General features: G+C 39.4%; 2 protein-coding genes across 2 annotated transcripts in view; both read left to right on the forward strand.

Moving 5' to 3' along the window:
- Positions 1 to 7,091: 7,091 nt before the first annotated feature.
- On the forward strand, positions 7,092 to 8,150 carry LOC139740773 (heparan sulfate glucosamine 3-O-sulfotransferase 5-like). The gene has a single exon (XM_071651347.1). The coding sequence runs from the start codon at positions 7,092 to 7,094 to the stop codon at positions 8,148 to 8,150; it is 1,059 nt and encodes a 352-aa protein (XP_071507448.1).
- Positions 8,151 to 12,688: 4,538 nt separating this feature from the next.
- The window catches only part of LOC139740774 (kappa-type opioid receptor-like), a 46,698-nt gene continuing 34,879 nt past the window's right edge, over positions 12,689 to 24,507 (forward strand). The window contains exon 1 of the mRNA XM_071651348.1: positions 12,689 to 13,203. Within this exon, the coding sequence (XP_071507449.1) occupies positions 12,689 to 13,203 (515 nt within the window). The remainder of the gene's footprint in view (positions 13,204 to 24,507) is intronic.

Below are 24,507 nucleotides of genomic sequence, written 5' to 3' on the forward strand. Positions count from 1 at the left end.
TAGGAGTCCAACTTTTCCCAACCCATGAAGGCACTTTAATTGTTACATCTTCCCCGGTGAAAACATTTATACAGTCCAAGTATTTTGGTACAGTAATGAGCTCCCGTTGATTCTATATGCAAGTTAATTGACATTCACAACCTGGCAATACGTGACCGTCCGTTTATTAAGAAAGATACTACATTGTAGAATGGATTAAGCATGGACCAAGGGGATCAAGAAAATGTGTGTCTGTATTCCTCGCCAAAGCTACCTTGTATCCAAGCTTAGCAGCGCACTTGAGGTAGAGCACGACCCTGGTGTCCGTCTCCTTATACTGGTTAGACAGTCACTCATGGATATTGCACCATTGTCTCCTGGAACATGACATTGTGTAAACAAAAGGAATGTATAACAGAAATCACATTCTCTGAAGCTTAAGTGATTCCTGTTACATTCTTTCTGTTCACCCAATCATCCCAGGGGACAAAAAGCTCTGTCCATGAGCTGCTGTCTAACCAGGAGAAGGACACCAGGGTAGCGCCCTACCTCGAGTATTCCACTATTAAGCTTGGGTACAAAGCAGCTGTAGTAAGGATACCAGACACAGGCATTTTCTTGATCTTCTTGCACCATGCTTACTCCGTCACCCTCACTATCTCTCTTGATAAATGGACTGTCGAGCATTGCCAGATTGTGAATGTCGTTGAACTGGCATACAGAATCAAAGGGAGCTGGCTACTGTACCACAATATACTTGGACTACATGTGTTTACAGGGGAAGATGTAACAAGTGCCTTCAAGAGTAGGGGCAAAGTTGGACCCCTATTAACGAATCTACAAAGCCACCCCATGTAACACACAGCATTCAAGTGAGAGTAGGATATGACATTATGATTTCTGCAATATTTTACTGAAATGTGGTAAAATGTTCAATATTACATTATAATGAACACTGCTGAAATCTTAGAACGTGACTTTAAAATGTGCCAATGTTTTATCCCCCACTTAAATCTTGGTGATGGGTGGTCTGTAGAGCCAATAAGAGGTGACAGAAGACATTGGAGCATTCACATGCCTAATGTATGACCAAGGAGGTATGGCTTCTCTCATATAAACCTCCTTGCATGGTATGACCATAAGAGCTGGAGAAGTCTATTTACAGCAGCATCATCCAAAGTAAATGATGGGAGAGGGTGAACAAATGACAAACTCCAATGTGGATTTCTTCATGATCCCACCTTGCAGAGACAACTTTATCCCACACATTAAATGTGTGACCCTTTGCCTTGCCATCTTAAAGAGAGCTGACCAACCAATCTTCTGATGCTCTATGACCACTTTGAACCTGGGCAAGGATAGCAGAAGATAGCCTTTGTTATGATGGAGCCAGTGTGGTCAAGTGGCCCTTTCTTTCCGACCTCCCTCATTGACTTGCTTCAGACAATTACTGAGGAGATGAAGGAGGATGAAGAAGAGGAGCCAGACATTGATTACAATGATCGTTTTGATGATGACTAGAAATTAAAGAAGTGTGAAATTAAAAGCTGATATATCGCATAACCGCTTCTGTGGTTTGTACAGTTACACAGGATGAGAATTCAGAATACTTTTAGGAAAGTGAAGTCATATTGTGTTTCTTTATTTTTTCAATATACGTTAATTCCGTACTTCATGGAAAGCATATACACATGTCACAGATGTTAAAATATATAGATGATGACTGGCGGCGGAGGGAACATACCCAATATTCCACCCGAAGGGTTTGAAATGCTACTGAGGGAGGTTATAAGTGTGGTGTGGTCCTAGGCCTTAATTCTGTCATTTGTTACGTGAAAATGTTTTCCCATGGAAGAACATTACAAGAATGTTCGCCCATGGGCGAACATAACGAATGTACCTCCATCACGTGACTGTGTTCAGCCAATCACTAATCGGTATTTGACTAACCCATTTAAAATATCATTTTGTCTTTTGAAAGTATCTTGAATATTGTGTCTTGTATCAGACAACTCTTCACCGAATTCGAAAGAAAACTTAATTCCAATCAATGTGAACTTGAATTGAATGTATACAGGATATAAGCACAAAAGCGATTCATATGCAAATATTTCTAAATTGAAGTAGCAGCAATCCACATTGATTTACAGTCCCTATTCACAGGGTAGATTTTCGGCTGTCAAATGAAAATTGTCTCTTTGTTTTCGGACAATAAGCTTTCAACAAATACATTTGAATGAATTGCTTTTTTTAACCTGAGTATAAATTAAAAATATTTTGGCATCAAAATTTTTGAAATCGGCTCAAGATTTTGGCACAGTGATTGTTTCCTTGAAAAAATCCCAACTCAAACTCGTTTTCATTTCATTCATTCATTCATTCATTCATTTCATTCATTTATTTTTCATTTCCAACAAAAACATATAAATATATTACAGAAATTGAATACAGTACATATATTTCACCATAATACAAAATAAAGGATAAGTTTACAGAAAAATTGTAAGTATACGAAAATGTTGGAAATGGGGAGGAATGCTAAAAAGCTCGGTTTGTAGGATACATTCCCCCCACACGTAATGCAAGAAATTATATGATCGATTGACTGATATACATTGAAAATGGATGAAACAGAGAAAAACCTATAATTATGTCAAGACAGTTGAAGAGGTCTACTTATATGCCGTTGATGTTTTAACGCATGTAATTAAACGCTACCATGTGTCATGAATCTTTCAAGATAATGGCCTCCTACGTTCACTTCACTTCACACATGCATGCATGTTCACATGTATGCTTTTTTATTTTCATTTCCAATCAATATACACAGGTAATACACAATGAAACGAAATTGAACGCGCACAAAGAATGTTAAATTACAGTTCAAGTTTTATCTTTGTCCATTAGTCGCTTTCACTTGTTGTGATCAACATCATTATCACGTGTCACCCCCTTTTAAGGGTAGTTGCATATGAATTACCATAGTGCTTAAATTCTTATTCGATTTCACCAAGTGAGGGGATAACAATGCTTGAAATTAATTTTTCTCTTCAGATTTTATTTAATGTTTTTGACACAAAACAAAAAAGGCCTATTTGGGCAATGATCAAAAGACAAAGTTGTCAGTCACTTTGTGAGGTATACAATTTGTCATGTATGTAGCAACTATTTGGGTACTTTTCGGTGTAACCGATATAGAATTTTTCATATTTTGGACTTTTCTTGTATGAGACGTTTTTTAATCATGAAAATAACCATCTCGCTCGATTCCTCATGTCACATTTACCCTGAAGAAATGTTTTATTATTCCTTGTATGTTGGAAAGTTCAAAAGTTATAGAAATTAATGATTTTCCTTGGAAATTCAAGATGGCCGCCAATAACTCCCATGTGACAAGATTTTTACTTGAAACAAAAAAAAAATCATCAAATAGACACCCTAAGGGATAGAAAAAAGAGGATGCATGGGACCCCTCCCCCATTTCTACCAGACTGTTAAGAAAAAGTGGTTAGTCACTCTTTGATGGTATGAGATTGTCATGTACATGTATATGGACTACTTGGGAATATTTCTAGAGTAAACGACACTGGTTTTCCTCGCATTTGTGGACTTTTCTTGTATGTAACTTGATTTAATCATGTAAATAACTATCTCAAACGATTCCTCATGCCGTATTAACTCTGGAGTACTGTTTTATTTTTCCCTGTATGTTGTGTAATTGAAAAGTTAAACTATTTGGGTATTTTTCGGTGAAAATGACACCGAAATTTGCATGCTTTTATGCTTTTCTTGTTTCAAACTTGCTTTAATCATGTTAATAACCATTGCAATCGATTCCTCGTGTCAAGTTTATCCTGAAGAAATGCTTTATTTCTAATTTTATGCTGTGTAGTTCAAAAGTTATGGAAAATAATGATTTTCCCTGAAAATCCAAGATGGCTGCCAAGATGGCCGCCAATGACCCCCATGGGACACGATTTTTTCTTGGGAACAAAAAAATTCATTAACTAGACACCCTAAGGGTTACAAAAAAGTAAGTTAAAAAAATGTGTTCGGGGGGTGCATGGGGACCCCCCATTCCTACCAGACTATTGTGACCTCGATAATCAAATAATAATAAAAGTATTTCTCCACCTTTAGGGTCGGATACAATGTAATCTTGGGATTATGATAGCAATTTCTATTTTGTTTCTAAGCAGTATCTGCTTAGTATACATTTTTTTTAAAGTTAACAACCATGGGTAAGCTAATCAATAGCTAATCACGTTTGGTAGGTACCATGGAGGTACAATATAACACCATGTCGGTAAAAACGTTTGTTTGTTTTTTTTTTCCAAGGGCACACCATGGTCTGACGACGAATGACATTTGTACAGACAAATCTTTATCATGAGTGGTGTCGTGTAGGCTCTATCTCAGTCATTGTAATTTACAGTCAACAATATCACGTGTGTTATCAATGCGTCGTCACACATGTGCCCTTAGATTAACCTTTCTGGTTATTCAAAACTTTAATGACCTATCAAAACGTTTTTGGTTTTTTTTCTTTGATAGGGTATTTGCTAATTGAAAGAAAAAAAAGAAAGAAAAAGAAAGTTCGAGCAGTAGGGAAGCCGCAGATATAAAAAATTATTATATTCAAACAGGACAAAACATGATATCATACAAAGATAAAACATTTTAGCTAATCTTGTATTTTTAGTCACCTGTACATTTCAAAATAAGATGGCAAATTGGTAACTACATGTATGACACAAACCTTATTAAAGGTCACCATTCCTTAATCATTGCAACGCTGGGATAATATGGAATGATGTGGTGAATATATAAAATGTATCTATTTATGTTCTCACATAGAGTCTCAGTCACTATTGTCTTTGTGTACTATTTCTCTGAGCGGAGAACAAAAAATAAATGAATATATATATATATATATATATATATATATATATATGTATGTATATGTATATATATATATATATATATATATATATATATATATATATGTATATGTATATATATATATATATATATATATATATATATATATATATATATATTAATCATGCAGAGTGCAGAGTAGATTCTGTCACTCTTGGCAGGCTGCTACAGTAAAATTGCACTCTATCAGGCATATTATTGCATATTCAAACATTAAGAGTGCTGTAGAATAATAATTGGAGACTAATATTTATCTTGCTATATGTTTACTGAACAACCAAGTATTAGTAGTCAAAAACTGTGCCTGCTCACTGATGACCATTTTTAATCTAACTCTATGCAACACGCCAGTCGCCTTGTTCTCAGTCACTGAGACGCACAAGACAGAAAGTTTCTTGAGTGCTTGACAAGTTAGTCTGCAAGCGCTGGTGTCGAGAGGAGGTGTTAGTGGTGGCGCATGTGCATGTAGCACATCTCCTGTTGTTTTATTGCCGTTGAATTTACGTAAGTTTTGGATTTGTATCTATTATTTTGTTTCCTACTGCTGTGTTTCATTATGATAATGTTCATTTCGTTGGCATGCTTTGTGTAAAGATGCTGTGCAGGACAGGAATAGTGTTAGTTGCTTGTATACATGAATATGTTACACTCCTTATATCTTCGAGGGCTGAGCATGAAATCCTTTATCTGTTCACCATGCAGTATCCACCCTTGCAAGAAGGTGTGTTTTGTGAAACTAGTTGATTGTATCAATGTTCATTATATTAACTCTCATGTAATTTGATAGTATACTTTGATCATGACAGAAATATGCTCTTTGCAGCTGCAGTCTATCATGTTTATGTTAACGTAATCTCACTCGAAGAGATTTCGCGATTATCACTGGTAAAAAGAGCAATCTTGAGCATGGCGCTACGAACCAGTTACCGGCTTGACACACTATGAAATTAATGAAGATACTGTTTAATGTCATACCTTTTAATGAGCATAGATCCTGTGTATTATACTGGCTATATGTTTTTATCATATATGCTTCAGTTGAGAGTCACTCTGAATCTAACTCTTTCCCGTGCCTTTTATGGGTAAAAGCTGTTTGTTTGTTTGGTTTAATATCTTTTTTTTTTTGGGGGGGGGATGTTCTTGCGTTTGTTGCGTCAGTTTGCATCTGTTCTTGCTTAGATGGTTCTTGAGATAGATAGTTCTTTGCTCAATTTTTTTTTCATTTATTTCATGCACATATACTCCTTGTGAAAAGAGATCACAAGTAGAACAGATAATGTTTGTATTCATGGGTGAAGTCCACTCTAATAGGAGAGTTAGTTCTTTCTATTTCTTTGTCTTTCTGTTACACCTGTCTTTCTTTGCCTTTTTGTCTCTTTGCCCTTTATGTTGTTTTCCGATGACACTCTTTTTTCTCTCTCTCTCTCTCCGTTCTTCGTCCAAGACCAAGTTTTGTTATGTTGCAAGATTTTCTAGAAGTTATAACTGTTAATTATACTCTTTTCATTGTCTTCGTTGTTTTCATAGGGCTATTAACTAAATCCGCCTAGGATTCAATGACATTATTGTCACAAAAAATGACCTGCTTGTGTTGCGTCATTTTCTTTCCTTTTTTAGCGTCACATAATGAGATACGCGGTTTTGCAAACAAAATCGTAGCCATTTCGTTTTGCATTGTTTGGCAAGTAAGCATAGTGTATCTCGAGGAGTATGGTCCTTGTCCCACGCGCTGTTTTGGCAAAATTACTACCAACAACAAAAAGTTTACCTTGTTTCTCAAGATACTTTGTTTTGCCGAATGGAAGAGGAGCAGTGACTGACGACCTTTAAGTTGGTAAAATCATGTATCTCTTGCCAAACAAAATTTGAGCCCAAAATAGGAAATCACTATAATTCTAGTTGAATTATGACAATAACAATAAATGAATTGAAGACCCAAATTTTGATATTGTATCAACCACGCATGAACGTATAAAAAAACCCTAAAAACCTGAAATTTGTCAAAATTTGAGATACGTTGTTCTGCCAAATCAAGGTCTTATTTTGAGATGTATGACGACGAAAAGTTGAGTAACTTGATAGAAAAACACATTTGATTGTAGATAACTGATCGTGGTTGTGTATATTTTCCTCACAGAAAGGTGGCCATGATACAGTCAAGGAACAGCTTAATGGCCGGCAGCCTGGGCGCCATTTTGGGTGTGACAGTGACATTTTGTTTCGTCTACCCTCTCCTTGACCCAAGATTCATCTTTCCCGTCACTACGTCACTTCCGCCTCGAAAGGTCAACGTAATACAATCTGAATCTACCGCCAACCAGAGGACGCTCTCCGCACCATTCCATGATGCGAGAGCTCAAGGGATGAACGAGTCCGCCCTTCCGGTGGAAAATGTGTCATGCCCCGAAGACGGAAGGCCTTCGTCGCGCGTGGAAGCCCTTGACTGTCGGCGGCGCCTGCCGACCGTTATCGGCATAGGCGCCATGAAATGTGGAACAGCAGCTCTCTCGTTTTTTCTTGAGGCTCATCCGTATATCGTTCACTCCCATCCGATAGAGGTCCGGTTTTGGAATAAGCACTTCCTTCGAGGAATGGAGTGGTATCGTGAGCAAATGCCGATTTCCTCCAAGTACCAAGTGACCATGGAAAAGACTCCCGAATACATTCGCTATTCCAACATCTCCGGCATGATGAAAAAGCTGATGCCTCCGACGACGAAATTCATTCTTGTGGTCCGGGATCCGTTCACGCGAGCCGTGTCCAATTACGTCCATCACCTCACTATCAGCGGCATGGACAAGATGAGCCGATCCACGTTCGAGTCATCGGTGCTTTCCGAGCACGGAGGAATCGTGCAGACTAGTAACTGGGTCATACGCGGAGGGATGTACAGCATTTTTTTTCGGAAGTGGCTGGCCGATTTTCCTCTGGAGCGCTTCATAGTGATCGACGGCGACCAGTTTCAGACGAACCCCGTGCCCATCCTCCAGGAAGTTGAAGCATTTCTCGGGATCCCAAGGTTCTTCGACGAGTCCTCCGTTTTCTTCGACCACGAGAAGGGATTCTACTGCCGAACTCACGAAGACCCGGCAAAACGATGTCTCGGCCATGATAAAGGGCGCCCACATCCGATCATAGATAGGCAGGTTGAAGAAAGGGTCCGCGCATTCTTCCGCCCGTATAATGCAGACTTTGAAAGCATGGTTGGCAAGAAATTTAACTGGAAGTGAACATAAAGATGCATGAGAGCAATACCACCGCGGCCCATTATAGGGAAAGTATCTGCATATGAATTTAAAGCAGGTATTCGTCAGTGATCAGCTCCCTCGTGGAGACTTAATGAGCTCCTTTGTGGAGCCGTCCATTGTGGGCTCCCACGTGGAGACATGGTATATTTAATATTCTTGTTTAATATCTCTAAGATTTATAATGTTTGTTTTATGTTAATATTGTCTGGGGCAAATTATTTGTATAGGGCCCCAATTTTTTTTCTCTCTTATTTCTTTTTTTAAAACAAAAACAACAAATTTAAAGCTTAGCATCTCATAAACATGATTTGGTGGGGGTGAGATGGAAAGGAAAATGATCTGTAGGCCTGCCTGATATTTGTAAATTGCTCAGTTTGCGTTAAGCTGCACAGATGAAGGACATATAATCATTATTATCCGAGTTTGGACAAGGTGCATTGACGTTTCATCACTTCGTCTTTATTAACAAGCTGCACTAAATGAACATTAATTCTATTCCCTACGACATGTCGTACAGACAAAAGGATACGCAGTCGCGGTCACTGCCTTATCATTGAGATTGTTGACTGATGTGAATCACAAATTTATCGATACTCTTATTAAATACTACTGATAGATTATTATACACACAGACAGACAGACAGACGGACGGAAGGACAGAAACAGACAGACAGACAGACAGACAGACAGACAGACAAGAGAGGGAGGGGAGAGGGAGAGATGACTGTAAGATTACCACGTTGTACTGACAAGTCATGTATCGGTATGGATGTCTGAAGAATAGCGCCATCTTGTGTTTCATACTTGACAAATAATTAAGACTTGCAGACAATAATAGTAAGCGGTAGCGACGTATCGTGTCATGATCATGCCACGCCACATTTATTGATTGCATACGACATCCAAAATACACCGACGCCTTACTCTCTTTATGGCACTGTCAATCTATATATCCCGACTAAAATCTCATGTTCATTAAAGGGTTTAACCTATGGTTAAATACTTAAACATTGATGATACCGTGGGAAAATGCTGATGTAAGTTGCAGGGGATTGTAATCATTAATGTATTATAGACCTTACTAGAATCAATCGCAACTCAATAGATCATTCCATCTTGAACGCGCTGGCAGTCAGCGGCGGCTCTTTTTATCACAGAAAGAAACTGGAAAGGCGCGTGTTTCCTCAAGGGCAAATTTCAAGGCATATGGCTTCATGTCAGTCTGTGATGACGGTTGGTCTGAGAGGGCGCTTTCTCACCACGTCTCAGTGTGCCCGTCAAAGCACCCTATACAAGCAAGACCCCGGTCAATGTAATCAAATCTACGTCCACACTTCAATTAGTACTTGTAGTATCATCCACTCTGTAGGGAGCGACGCGCGTGGGTCTGTGTGTGTTTGTGCGTTTGTGAGTGTTATAACTGTATACATCATTTTCTTATTTTACAACCGCCGAATTAACTCTTTATGTTCCACGGTGTAACCCCCCCCCCCCCCCCCCCCCGTGTGCTACATTAATTTGAGACAGCAAAGTTGTCATACTTTGGGAAAACATCTATTTTTTTTTCAGATCTTTGTAACTTTTATAGATTTCTGTTACCCTGGACATTAAAGAAATAAATTGTACAGAAAATGCCAGGCTTTGCTTTGATGTTAATTGTGTGACAAATCTATGATTGCTTTTCTTTCAAATGACCAGTAGCTACATTATTGTAGAGACATGACTTTTGCACACAAAACAATGACAACAATTAAGAATTTACTTGCAAATCGAGTCGGGAACACCCCCTTGATAGTCAATCACCACACAAAATGCAAGCTACATATGACAGGAATGGAATCGTGAGAAATGAGTTCATTGTACTTCGGCATTTGGCGATTTATTGATCGGTTTGGGCGGGTTTGTGCGTTTGAACAGAAAATGCAAAGTTGGCACGCCGTCGACTGAGTTGGGTGTGCGAACGTTGCACAAGATAATAGTGATAACAAGAATGATAAAAATAACGACAATGTCAATAAATCATGACGGTAACAAAAAAAGAAGAGAGGTAACGGTAATGCTTATTATCAGTGATTAATGACAATTGCAATTGCAATAATACAATATCTAGCTCACGGTGACGAATGCCGTGGCGGAGGTTTGAATCCATGACTTCTGTGTTAAAGGCGCAGTGTGGACAAGCCATCATTATTGTCACTATCATTGAGTCAGTAATCAATAAAACCATAGTTTTAGTTTAAGGTGACTTGTTTTAACTGAACCTTTTTATTGCTATAGGCTGGTCATTTGTACATTGTTTATATTGTTTGTTTATTTTTTGGTTGCGTTAAAAGATAAAAATTAAAAAATAAAACCATAGTTATTACTATTACTTATAATGTCGTCATTATTCAAGCATATTCTTGAGGGGATAGTATAGTTTTGGTTGAGATGGGGATTCATGTTTTAACTTCTTGAGAGATGATTAGAAACCACTTATATGATATGTTACAGAGCATACAATTCTAAGAGTTATTCAAAGTCTGTTTAACGAAAATTGGTTCTGTAATGACTGAGATCTCCAAAAACAAAGTAAAACAAAGTGGTCCTAATGAAAGGCGGGACTCAAATTTTATTAGGTACCCTTCGTTTTTAGATTATCTCAGCCATCTGAAAACCAATTTTCGTCAAATAAACTTTGAATTTCTCTTAGAGTTGTATGCACTTTGATATTTCATATGAGCGATTTCTAATTATCTCGCAAAAAGTTAAAACCTGAATCCCCATCTGAACTAAAACTATAATATCACCACTTTAACGTATCTTTCACCACCTTGCCCTTTTTTGTCTTTTTTTTTCTCTATTTGCTAACATCGTCCCCCATAAGTTCTCCGGGCATATAAATAGGTCCAAAAAAGGTTCTCATGACAAGAGAGAACATCAAGGAGAAACAGATTTTGTTTGTAATCAATGTATCTCATTTTGTATATTCTTTTGACTGCGTCATCGGACGTCTTGTTGAACTCATGTCGTAGCGATAATTGATGAGAAATTCACAAAATGTATGAAAACAAAAAATGTTACTATCACAACCAATCACCGAAGTTATTCATGGATGTAATAAAAAGTTGGAAAAGTCTCCGGAACAGCACAAAATTAAGCAGAAGATAGCTCATAACTTCGGTACTATCAAATTATGTGCAATTTGTACTGCTTAAAGTTTTTCACAAACGATCTTCATTTATATGCTATAGGCATATCTTTGAGAGCTCACATTTGCTTTATCTGCAACGAAATCGGACTAACATTTTTTCTTTGCCATCTAATCAAGATCGATTTCGTCTTTTTGTAACACGGATGGTCATAATAATCATAATGATTGGTTTAAGCTCCTTTTTCCAAAATCGCGGGTTTTTTTTTTTTGTTTGTTTCTCTGAGGTTTTAACATGCAATAGGACGCGATTTTTTTTTTCTTAATTAGTTTCTCTGAGGTTTTCAAATGTGATAGGGCGCGATTTTTTCATATTTGTATATCTATACTAATTTTCCTCTAAGCGGAAGATGGTGGAAAAATATGTTGTTGTGTTGTTTATCTCGTTTATTATGTCGCAATTAGTCACGTGTGTATGAGAAACTTGGAGAGCTAAGACAAGGGGACAATAATTGTATAGACGTGTCAGTTCGTGCGTGCGTGTGTGTGTGTGTGTGCTCGCGTGTGTTCAAAGGTTTCCACGCTTTCCTTGTCTAAGTACAGAAATGCAGAGGATCGCATGTGTGTGTGTGTTATATATGTGTGTGTGCGCGTGACGATCTGTGTGTGTGTGTGTGTGGGAGGGGGGCTGCTTTGCTGCTTTCCTCAGTGGCGGAATTCTCTTTGTTAGTTGTGCGGGTGGTGATGGTAGTTGTAGGGGGGGGGGGGGTCGGGAAGGAGACTTGCTCGTAGCGTGTTCTGAACTTTGTATATGCTGCACTCAAAGACGGCGCGAAAATGCCGCGGCTTTCATTTTCTCGCTTCCCGGCTCGTGAAAAGGATCGCATCAAGGTTTGGCCTCGCAAACGACTCAAAGCGAACAATGACTCCTGGCGGCTGTCTGACTTGGTGGCACTTTCAACACTGACCATCTGCAACAGCAAACACATAATTTGCCGAGGGGGTCTCACAGGCCAGCGCTCCCTTCCTTCTCTCTCTCCTTCCCTCTCTGTTATTCTTGCCTGGATGGAAATTTGTTTTGGAAAAGTTACAGTACGGAGTAAAATCATTTCAGCGGTTGGAATAGTACGGACACAGATACGTGGTTTGATTTCCTACAAATGTACCTGCTGCTGTTTTGCCTGACCAAGCAACCACAGTGAAATTATTACAAATTTCGTGCAATTTCACATGGTATTGTGTTCATACGCCTGACTGACGAGTGGCTGGTTTGAGTGAGAGGAAATATTGTGCCACTCAACTATTTTGAATACGCTGTTCTTCAGCGGTGAGCGATTTTCCTGTCTTTTTTTTTTCGGCGGGTATTCACTTAAACGAGGAGTATTCCCAAATGGCGCCCACGGACACACCTCTCGACCTTTCCACGGTTCTGACCAACATCTCCCCGGACAATGCCTCCCTCGAGGACACCACTTCGTTCGACTTGGCTGCCGCCTCCTCCTCGTACTTCGGCGACGGCTGGGAGGACTCCCCGGCCACCAAGTGGGTGCCCAACATCCTCTACGGCATCATCTTCGCCGTCGGTATCCCGGGCAACGCTCTGGTCCTCTACATCCTGGTATTTTCGCGCAACGCGAGGACCGTCACCAACCTGTACCTCGTGAATCTGTCTCTCGTCGACCTCATCTTCCTTTCCGTCGAGGCCCCGATAAGGATGCGGGCCCACATCATCGACGACGACGACGATCACTATTACGAAGAGGCAGGAAGTATTGATACGATCCTGTGTAAAATCGGCATTTTTCTCATCTACGTCAATCTGTCCGTGAGCATTGCGACACTGGCAGCACTGGCCATCAACCGCTACTGCGCGGTCATGCATCCGGTCAGCACGCGGACACAGAGGTAAGACGGTTCTCTTCTGCTCCCTTAGTAGCCATGCATGTTCTCTCTCTACATAAAACAACAACAACAACAGAGCACAGCAAAAACAAATGACGGCAAGATTCAGGAACAGCAAAGAAGAGACTTAGGGTATCGATGTGTGTGCACTGCAATGTAAAGGCCTTAAAAGTTCGTCGTTCTCTTTGGAGTAGGCCTACCACTTTTTGAAAAAAAAACACATTTGGATCACTCTCCCCTAATATCCTTCTCCCTTTTACTCTTTCAGTTAATATTCTTTTGACGTCATACAAATTTCTTGCACCAAAGAAGTGTCACAATGCTTGAAGAGATGCAAAATGTTGACAAGATGGATTGTCTAGAAAATGTCTTGGCTTAACATGTATTCTTAAAAAGAGTAATGATTTAGCAAGACGCGGACTTTCACATTAAGTGATCTTGACATTCTTACAGGTAATTATGTTTAGGATCACCGATTAGTCTGTGAGGAAAAAGAGAAAACCATTAGTTTGCTGGCACAAATATATTAACAGAAACAGCCCAAGGTTTTTTTCTCAAGCCAAAAGTTTCTAAACTTCGTTAAATCAGCGCTAACTAAACAGGATTGGTTAAGATATCACTTCTTAATCATTGTTTTCTCTTTTTTATCCCAACTTTGCAAGGAAAAATACTCTGCTCCATTAGAGTTAACATCAAAATTCATGTCAAATATCTATATAAACTTACGATTCCAAAAACTAGTATAGATAGACGCGACTCTCTTGATATAATATCGAGATAGCTACTCATAGTCCGCGGCACTGCAGCAGTTAACCACCGTCTATACAAATTTAAGCAAATACTACTTTGATGAAATCAATTCACGTAAATACTACACTTTCTCTCTAGGCTATATGTAACGTCTAAGCTTTACCACAGTTTTTCTTCAGTTTTTCCCTAGTTCGACATTATTATACGATATTCCGTACTGGTTGAAGTAGGAAAAAGGCTGGAGTCGGATAAAACCGCGAAACGAACCCATACCCCCAGTCAGTGTCTCTTGATCGAAGTCTATCTTAATATCTTCGGTAGATAACGACTGGATGTGGCGATATACGAGATTGGTCACAAAACGAGTTGATCCCATTCTTTTTTATTCGAGATTTTTTTTGCGATTAAAGCTGTTACATAATAAGAAAATACGAGATATTTTTGATAATAACTTCAGGAATATTAATTGCTTTAGGTTTTTAAGTGAGGTATCACATCTTCATGTAATGACAATAGAAAATATATTTTTATGCGCCCTCACTGAAAAAAAAAAACCAACACACAATGAAAAATGGTAGAATAAATGTTTCGTGTAGAGATCTAGTCAAGACTGATTCAAATGACACACGCAAGCACACACACACACACACACACACACACACACACTCACTCACACACAAGAAGATACAGCCTCGTTTTAAAATACAAATGCGAGACTCCCTTATCATTGCTGGTTAAGTGCCACATAAAGAGACATTACAAAGGATATTGCGAGTTTCCTCCAAGCTCCACGAACATCCCCTGTGCTTGTTACTGAAGTGTAGGTGTAATTAGAAACGAGGGAGAAAAACCAAGCTAAAGTCCGTTGCTGAGGTGCACCTTTTGGTAAGAATTCTGTAGCATCCTTGTGGCATAAAGCTAATTCTCCGCGGACGCGCCATGCACGCACACAGCGGGGGAAAAATAATCCCCATAGCCTCTTCAGAAAAAAAACAAAACAACACTGAAATGTCAACTTGAGCTCATTAATACACGGTTCTTGACTGACTGATGTGATGTTTTGCAGCAATGGCTTACAATGGACTCTATTAGGCACTCTATGAGAATAATACTCAACTTAGGTCCTTCATTTATACAATATTTTATGCACTTCGCAGTCTCCGGACGACGACGGACGAAAGACACACATTTTCGAACACAACCTGATCTTAATGCTTCTAAATTTTGCTTGGTTGATGGTGACGAAAATAGAGAAGTCTCTTTATTTCTTAAAATTATAGTTTCTGTAGATTATATTAGACTGGCAAGAATCGTAAGATACAATTATCCTCTTCTTGACTTCGTGCTGAAAAAAAAAATCGTGAAAATTTCGTGAAAATCTATGTACATAGTAAGAGTGCACTGGGATACTTGTGTGAAGTGATGCGTTATGCACCTCTGTCAATTTCGCTGTTTTGTGAAACTGTTGGAAACTGTGGAATTATTTAACTTTCTTACTTTTGGTCCAAACTTGATGAAAAACCAACCACCCTGTTTTTGTCCGATTTTGTCTGTAGGGAATTGCACATCCAAATAGGTTGCGTTTTGAGGCCATCATCAGCATTTTGAAAAACGCAATTAGTGCAAAACACGGTCGCGTCCACCCTATCATGACAAGCCATGAGCATATAAGTAAACAGTCTTAGATGTTGTTGTTTTGTCTAATGGATTAAGTGTTGATTAGTCGTTCTACTTTTGTTCATTGTTTGAATTCACCAGTTTATTGCAGGTAAGAATACATCGTGACTTTTAAAAGAAAAAAAAAACAGGAAAGGGTACTGTAGTACATGGAGTTGTTTATCCATCTCTTCTAAGCTTGAACAGAAAAGCAAAGGATGTGAGGGAAGGATGATGAAACAAAAAAAAAAAGGGAGAAGAAGAAGAAGTTAACGAATAAGATGACCAAAAGAGAGGGGGAGATAGATAAACAGAGAGAGGGAGAGAGAGAGAAGGAGAAGAAGCCTGATAAGATGACAGCCGAGAAGACATTGTCCCGACTCTAAATGTCTACCCCAGTCTTCTGGCTTTAATACAAGTCTTATGTTGGGTCACAAGTCACGCACTTCCTCTTCTTTGTAACTTTTTTTACAAAGATCCCAGGAGTCAGAATACCCCTCTAAAGCCTAGCTGTGCACACAAAATCCTCACCGCATATAAGCCCCTCGAAATGTGAGTGAACATGGCACATGTTGTGGTGCCGAAACAAAAAGTTGGGAGAGATCGTCGGACGTTTTCTCCATGCCTGTTTGTTCCCTACTTTTAACAACCACTTCTCTCCTCCATGACTCTTATCTGCAGTTCTTTCCTTCGCTCTCCTCCTCCTCTTCCTTCTCCTCCTCCTCTCCTTCCAAGCCACCCCCTCCACCTCCCTGTTCTTTTCGACATTTGAGAATGCTCTCCTAATTTGTTCCTAAAGCCCCGTCAAATGCTTGTCATTCAGTGCCATTTACACGGCTGCCTTTGCCCGGCAGAGCGAATCCCCCGACTTGGTGAGAAAGCTATTGTGTAACGCGAGGGAGAAAAAAAATCGAAGAACAAGAAGAAATGAAAGCTTCAGTTCCACGAGAGAACGACGGCATCCAGCTGAATCAACTCGGCCCCTCGCGCGTTCGCCCCTCCTTTATTCGGTCATCCAAGTGTCCCCATCTTGCTAATCTCAAGCGGGTTAATACGTGTCCTAAGTGCACGCTGTACTCGAAATATGTCTTTGATCATCATCGCAGCACAGCTCTTGCCATCAACATGTCTTTCCCTTTTTAATTCTTATTATCCTTAGTGCTGATGTAGGAACGTAGTAGAGTGACTTTAACAGATACCCCTTTTCTCTCATGGGTAGCAATCATGTCATTGGTTACAATTTCTTATTTCAAAGGCGGGTCAAAAGGTTCGCAAGTCCGAAAATCATTTAGGCTCGCTTTCCTGTCAAAGGTTCGTTAATCCGTTTGTGAAATAAATTTAGTTATTCCTAATGTTCGTTACTCCGAAAATGTAAAAGTTAAGTTAGTCCAAAAATTAGTCAATTCCAACACGAAATAAAGTTTGTGATTCCGGATATTATTTGTTAGTATGCACTTTTTTTCTCATCCTTCGGATTAACTAACCTTCGGAATACCGATTAAAGAATCTTCAGAATGACGAACCATATTTTACTTTCTGAAAAACTTTAAACGTTTTTTTTTTCCAACGATGGCACAGAGAAACGTGACTGACATATTATCCATCATATTCCCCTCACTCCCCCCCCCCCCCCCATCCCGCCTCCAGGGACGATTAACAAGTGAGGACAATAACTTGAGACTCAACCTGAAACGTTCATGGTTCTGAAAATGTTCTCATTTTCCAGGAAAACCAGTGCGCGTCTTGATTTCCGCGGTGAAAATCGGTGAAAAGAAATTCCTTCGGGCATTGGAAAGATGTCAATATTTTACCTGTCTCATCAGAAAATAAAAAAGTGATGTGATAATGAGTATGATTCTCTTGACTGGTGCATTGTCCCTTGGCCAAAAAAAAAAAAAAGAGTTTCCAATTCGCTCATTACAGACGTTACAAACCAGTGAACCCCCTGCCTGGATAATTCTCGAGAATTAGAAAATCTCTTAAATGTCAGAACATTCAACAACTGACGTCATGAACGAAGAAAGGCCCTCGGCCTTAAACTATTTTAGAATATAATTTGGACCATCAGCAAACACTTAAAATAAAATGAACAACAAAAAATCCACAGGTTACAAAGTATTTTTTTTGTTAGTTTGGCAATTATATATATTTTTATGATGGGACTGCTTTTAGTAGTCACCCCCCCCCCTATTTCCACCACTTTGTTTCAGATTTTGTCATAAAAGCTTGCAACATATATTTGTATCTCAGTTCACATTTCTTTATTTGTTTGTTTTTCGTTACATTGTTGAACCGATTTTGTGTAATTATGTGTAGGCCCCTATTGAAAGTCTATATTGTATTCATATTTTGTTGGAGATGGAACTTGAACTTGAACAAAGTTCAGCGCGATGACTGCGTGTCTTGAAAAAAGTTTTGCACAATATGTGCCCCCCCCCATAAAAAATAAAGATAAAGACACATGGACAACAACAACAACAACAACAACAACAACAACAACAAACGACGACGACGATAACAACAAAAGATATTACGTAGGCCATCCATAATTGGCTCAAATCCCCTCCCGGTGCCTCGGAGTCACGTATGTGGTTACGTACAAGAAGCAAGGATTTTACGGCAGCATGTTTGCACGCTCGCCTTCACGCCAGTTGTTAATATCGTTCTTCGCAACCTCACACCTTTTTCCGAAGATGCTACGTTTATCCTGTCCGTGGCCGTGACAATGTGTTCGGAGCTTTGCTGGACTGAAAGTGAAGATGTGTCATTTTAGAGGGAAATGGGGGAGGGGGGGGGGGGGGGGGAGATAAAACAAGACGAATAAAAAAAAACCTTTAAAAAAATCCATTCGGTTGCCGGCAGGGTAGATAAAGTGCAAGCGCCCTCGAAGATGCGTATAGTAACATTCAAAACGTTTACGCATTAATTTTCATAATGAATTTTCGTCCGCTTTTTTTTTTTCTTGTCCTTGATCGTTAATTTTGACGTCGGGCGATTAAAATGAGCGGGGTCATGTTTGTTTGTTTTGCATCCTTATCATGTGTGACGAAAAAAAAATACCGTCCTGTTGCAGCTTATGTGCACCTGTTGTCAAGGTTTTTGATGTGCGTCATATTTCAATGCGTCATTGGATGCAAACTGGAGTAATCATGACGTTATCCTCCGGCCAAAATCCCTGACGCAAAGTACGTGCTCACATACATACGCTGTCATGAATTCACTAAATTGTTCTGCTTTACATGCTACATTATAAGAATGCTCACACAGTGCGTACTGAAATCACAAATTGACAATATACTAAACTTGACTTACACCTCGTCAAAACAATATATCCATTCATAACACCGAAATGATCAAATCGTCCGACATACAGAATAATGTGCACGACGTGATGATTTCTTGACTGCGTAAAGACCATCCAGTAAGGAATGTTTTTTGGGTTTTTTTTTCTGGGGGGTTACTTTCAATGACGTATCCAACGCGCTGTACATTCCTATGATATTCTATGTTTTTAACTGAAATGCATTTTTTTTTCTTCATCAGTTCAACTTTATGGCATGCAATTATGTTTATAATCATATATTCAGTTTTGGCTGTGTGCGCTGAAATCATCTGCGTGAACAGTCAGTGTCTCTAAGAATGTATTATGCAAGTATAACGGAGGTCATAGTCATCGAGGTACACAGGAACAGCATTCAGGCTTGAAACTTAAGAGAGCTCCCGTCCATTTACCGTTGCATCTTTATGCACAATCTTGTCTCTGCCGGAGAAAACGCCCATACGTCTATCAATTCGATGCTTCAACTTGGCCATGAACTCTCTTTTTTTTCCGTCCAGGATTTGGTTTTCTTGTTGTATTTCTGTCTCTTTTTTTTCTTTTTGTCTTGAAACGGCAGCTACTGTTGGCATCGGTGCGTGCGGCAGGAAACAAACAATTTAAAAAAAACAGCAAAAGAGAAAGGAAAATGTTAGAAGCAACTATATAAAACAGACAGGAAGTGAAAACGGAAATAGAGATTTAAAAAATGGAATTTGAGAACGTTGAGTACATCAGAGCACAATGGATGACGAGAAGGTGAAACGGCCTAGTCTTGTAATGTCTTACGTATGTATAACACACACATACATACCAGGTAGGCATAAATATGTGTGTGTATGTATGTGCGTGTGTGTGTGTGTGCTGAGCACATAACCGTATTATAAAGAAAGAGAAAGAAAGAGAAGAAAGAGCGCGCGAGAGAAAGAGAGAGAGGGGGAGGGGAGTGAGTGATATTATTATCCTTGATAAGAATTAACTTTTGTATCTCAAGGTTAAGAGCGTCTGCCCTTTTCAGACATAACCACCTCATTCCAAGGTACCATTTGTTATTGTGCTCTGTATCGCTGCACTGACCAAAGCTGTAGGGGAAGGTGTGTACATCGCTGGCGTCTGCACGTCACAGCGATAAGTTGGAGTGATAAGCATAACTCTACAAATTGTTGGGTTCCAGTGGAGAGGGGAAAAAAAGACAGTGGATGCCTAAATGCATGTACATGCTGATATTTTCAAACTGGCCTTTTTAAAGACCTGACATCGCATGTGTAACAAACTTGTGTGGATGCCAAGAGCGAATTCAGAAATAGCAGCCCCTCAAAATTGCAATCTCTTGTTTCTTGAGAACTCATCAAATCCCAACATCTATCATTTAAGTTTCATACACAGGGTAAGATTAAATCTGATATGAATATTATGCATGCATACCTATGTACATGCATATCTTCCCACGATATTGTCATGAGCATATCATCGTCATTTAAAAGGTGGTAAGTACTTCTTAAAGTGAAAGAGTCGTTGCTGTCTTCGTCAGGTGAAGTGTGAAAGTAGGCGACGCCGAATGACTGTCTATAATGACAGTCATTCTTTCTTGTGCTCTGCATCCTTCTATTTTTGGCAAGTTGAGTTTCGGGTCGGAAGAAAAACAAGGGGAAAACTTTTCTCGAGCTGTCGGCAAAACATCAACGTTTGTATCCTTCAACCGAATGCTGTGTATCGCAGCTTTTAGCACCTATCACTTTTTTGCTTTTTGCACCTGCCGCGGAAATTACAAACCCCTCGCAAAGGTCGTTTGCACTAAATACAGACAGACGGTACGCTCCTACAAGAAAAGGCGCCAGTTCCGCGAAGACCAGAAATTATCAGCGCGCGCCGCTCGAGGGTGTAAACGCCCCACGGAGAACGCGAGTAAGAGAGCGAGGAAGTTGCTAAATGCTAACGAGCAACAGGTGTGCCAGGGACTCGCGCTGTATTATCATCCTTAACGTGTGTCTCTCTTCGGACGAACTAAATTGCGTGCTTGCGCTCTGAGATTCAATGACAGCCGCGATGGCTTGTAATGGTCGCACGGCTCCGCCCGTAGGGATCAAAGGCGCCGTAAATTGTCGACAACGTCTAATCCGGGTTCTCGTCTGTCAATCTTACGCGCATGGTAACGAGACGAAAGAGAAAGAGGGGGAAAGAGACAAACGACAATAGTCCAATCGGAGATCGAAATGAGGTACATGTAGTTCTCTTGGGAGCTTCAGGGGCCGGAAAGAGACTGGCGGACGACTGGGTGTAATGCTTTCTCACCCTCCAAGTTTACTGCCCTATTTCAGCAGCCCATTCCAGTTTCACTGCATTGCGACGTTTATAGGATGGCATTTAGCATCAGAGGAACACCGGACGAGTTTTAGCTCTGACCGAACGAAGCCAGGAGAAGTGCATTTTTCATATAATAAGACACACACACACACACACACACACACACACACACACACACAAAGCTCGTGATATGAACAGCTAGGCCCCTAATGTTTCAATCACATCATTTTTTTTCTCACCTTAGATGCATTTCTATGACAATTATTTCGTAAAGAAAAAAAAAGAGAAGAGAGAGAGAGAGAGAGAGAGAGAATCTCTAGAGAGACTAACCAAAACTTTTGGTGGAAATAGTAGCGAAGTTGGAATCCAATTTGAGTTTGAGATGTCGTTTCCCACAGACCTACATAACTAAACCTTCTGGTACTTTGAGCGCTGATTAACACAGAAACCCCTAAAGCATTACACACACTGTCCAAAGTCCCTGGCACAGAAAGTGAAATGAAAAATTCATTATTTTCATCATGGCCTCGGGTATCAAATTGGCAATTCAAGACTGAGATTACCCACTCGTGGCGCCATTTCTTCGGGAGACAATGAGCGGATACAGAAAAAAACCCGTGCAAAATGTTCCTTGATTGCAGATGAATTGAATGTTCCAGCCTTCTCCTATGAGAGTGTGTGATGTAGGCGTCAGCGGGTGTGCATGTGTGTGATTTTGATACACGTAGCATTGTTCATGCGGCTTTTAATAAACCCGTGTTGGTTTGATGCGCGGAATATTTGTGCTGGTTGTCGATTTTCGGTGGTATCTTTCTTAATGTTTTTTTTTTTTTTTTTATAGTTCACAGAATGCCGAAGAAATTCGAGAAACTCGAACGAGCATTTTCTCGATTCCAGTCATGGAAATCCCACTCTTTTCAGGGCTATACACAAAGCAATACAGGTACATACATACAGACAGACATGCACAAAACATACATACATACATGGCTTATATACGTGTATATATATATATATATATATATATATATATATATAGGTATCATATATATATATATATATATATGTATACACTTGTATATATAATTATATACTTAAAACTGTTTCTCCAGAATTTTGAACGCTTCACGCGTTTTCTTCAGGGTTGTCCGAATTCCTGAAGAACATTATTGTGGGGGAAAAATGTTCTTCATGTTCAGACATCTCGACTTTGAATTACTTTTAGTTTTTTTTTTATTGTAATCTTAAAGGGCATACTTCCCAAATAAAACGACAGCCATTTTTTTTTTCTCATCGGTTACGGCTACTGAGAACAAAATGAAACACACTAGACCCCCCCCCCCCCCCCTCTTCATGATATGCAGCGCACACTGATCACCTTACATGCACCGTTCCAGTTTGTTTTCTTGGTTTGACTTTAGTCACTGGGAGTCCGGTCGCATTCTGTCCTTGTCATTGCTTGTTGAGCACTATACCATGCCTATGACGACAGTCTGTGAACAAACGAACTTCATTTTCATGATTAATTGCAGACTTCAGGCAACAACTGGGACCTAGATATCCTTGGCCATTTTCTGATCATAATTACGAACGCTGTGAAGATGAAGTCCTTGTGATGTTAACCTCCGTCTGAGACATTGGGGACAGAGAAATGACTATGACGTTATAGGGCACCGAGCCACAGGGCATTCGTAAAATGAAAGTAGGAAAATTTCTTTCATTAAACAAATTGCACCTGACTTACAAGGCGTTATGTAACATACTTATGAATAAAGAGGAGTAGAACAAAAAAAATAGTTCTAGTTGCATAACTATCATGTCTCAAACATCATGGTCAGATGTCTTATAGTCTGTTTATTCATATTCAATGATTTAGTTTCTATCGATCCCACATAGCTCTCTATTACAAAATCAAGTTCATAGGTGGTTTTGGCCTAAGGTTATCAAACAAAAATTATTAAAGAGAATCAATTCTATATATATACGTTGTGGTCAGATAGATATCATTACAAAGAATGGTGTTTGTTATTCCGAAGGTCTGTTGATCCAAACATGATATACAGTAAGCTTCGTTATCTCGAATCTTCATTGAAATTATTCCGAAAGGCACAAATTCGGTATGACTAAATGAAAGGGGGTTTGGTAATCCGAGCATTATTTTGTGGCATTATTCCGAAGGTTCGTTAGTCCGAAAATAAAATAATACTAACGATGTAAAAATTAAAGACATTTCTATTTCCGATAGAATAGCATGGAATAAGAAAGTTACTCAACGTGATCTACATTTCTGTGTGACGGTAGTGATTTCTACAGGTTTTCACACAAAGTATGACATATATCCTTGCATATTTCGTTTACGGTTTAGATACAATCAACAGTCAGTGGATTACAGTGACAACAGAAGTAGAAAAGAACATGGTTATTGGTATATCGAGAGAAAAGGAGAGACGGAGAGAAAAAAACAACAGAAAAAAAGAAAGACAAAAGTAGATAAAGAAGTAAACGAAGATCGCTAGTTCTTTCCAAAGACGCTTATCTTTGGTTCTTCATTTACAAAAATCTTTGCCCTCGAACTTGCTTAACTTTTATGTCAAGTGTGAGCTTGTTTTGAAAATGCCAAATTTCATATTATATTTCCCCTTCGCTCCCTAAAGAGCAAAAAGGGATAAGAATCTTGCTGACCCTACCGATGCCTACACTGATAAATCGAAAAAACGCCACAAAATCGACCGAAATGAATTCATGAAACTCAAACGAATGCAAGTGTTCTACATACACCTGTCACCAAGGGGTCACTTCTGAAGCTGACCTTCCTCCCCTTTATCTCTCATGAGCACTTTTCCCCTTCCTGTCTCTCCCACTTCAAGTCATATTTCCTGGGGGATGATTTTCCTGTCGCCTTTCTCCTCGTCGATTTCCTTCCGTCGACAAGCAAACGCACACATATATATCCCTTCTGATGTATTCGTCGTTTTGCGTTTGTTTTGTTTTGCCTGGTTTTGTCTTTACCCGCGTCCCTTTAAGATTCTCAATTCCCGATATACTTAGTCTATTATGCTGGACTAACCAGGTATCGGTATAGGCATTGGGTTCACACACATTATCCATACTTTGTTCCGTCTCATCTTAGTCCAACTTCCTGTTCATGTGTATGGTGTATTCCCGTTATAACGAAGTCATTGGGACCGGGGTTTTGTTTCATCATAATAATAGTGTACTCCCGCTATAACAAAGTCCTCGGGACCGGCATTTTTTTTTTCATTATACAATGTACTCCCGTT

Source organism: Diadema antillarum, unplaced genomic scaffold (genome assembly GCF_040938485.1).
Source record: "Diadema antillarum isolate AM-2024a unplaced genomic scaffold, OU_Dant_1.0 seq00000881_RagTag, whole genome shotgun sequence".
NCBI classification, from domain to species: Eukaryota; Metazoa; Echinodermata; class Echinoidea; order Diadematoida; family Diadematidae; genus Diadema; species Diadema antillarum.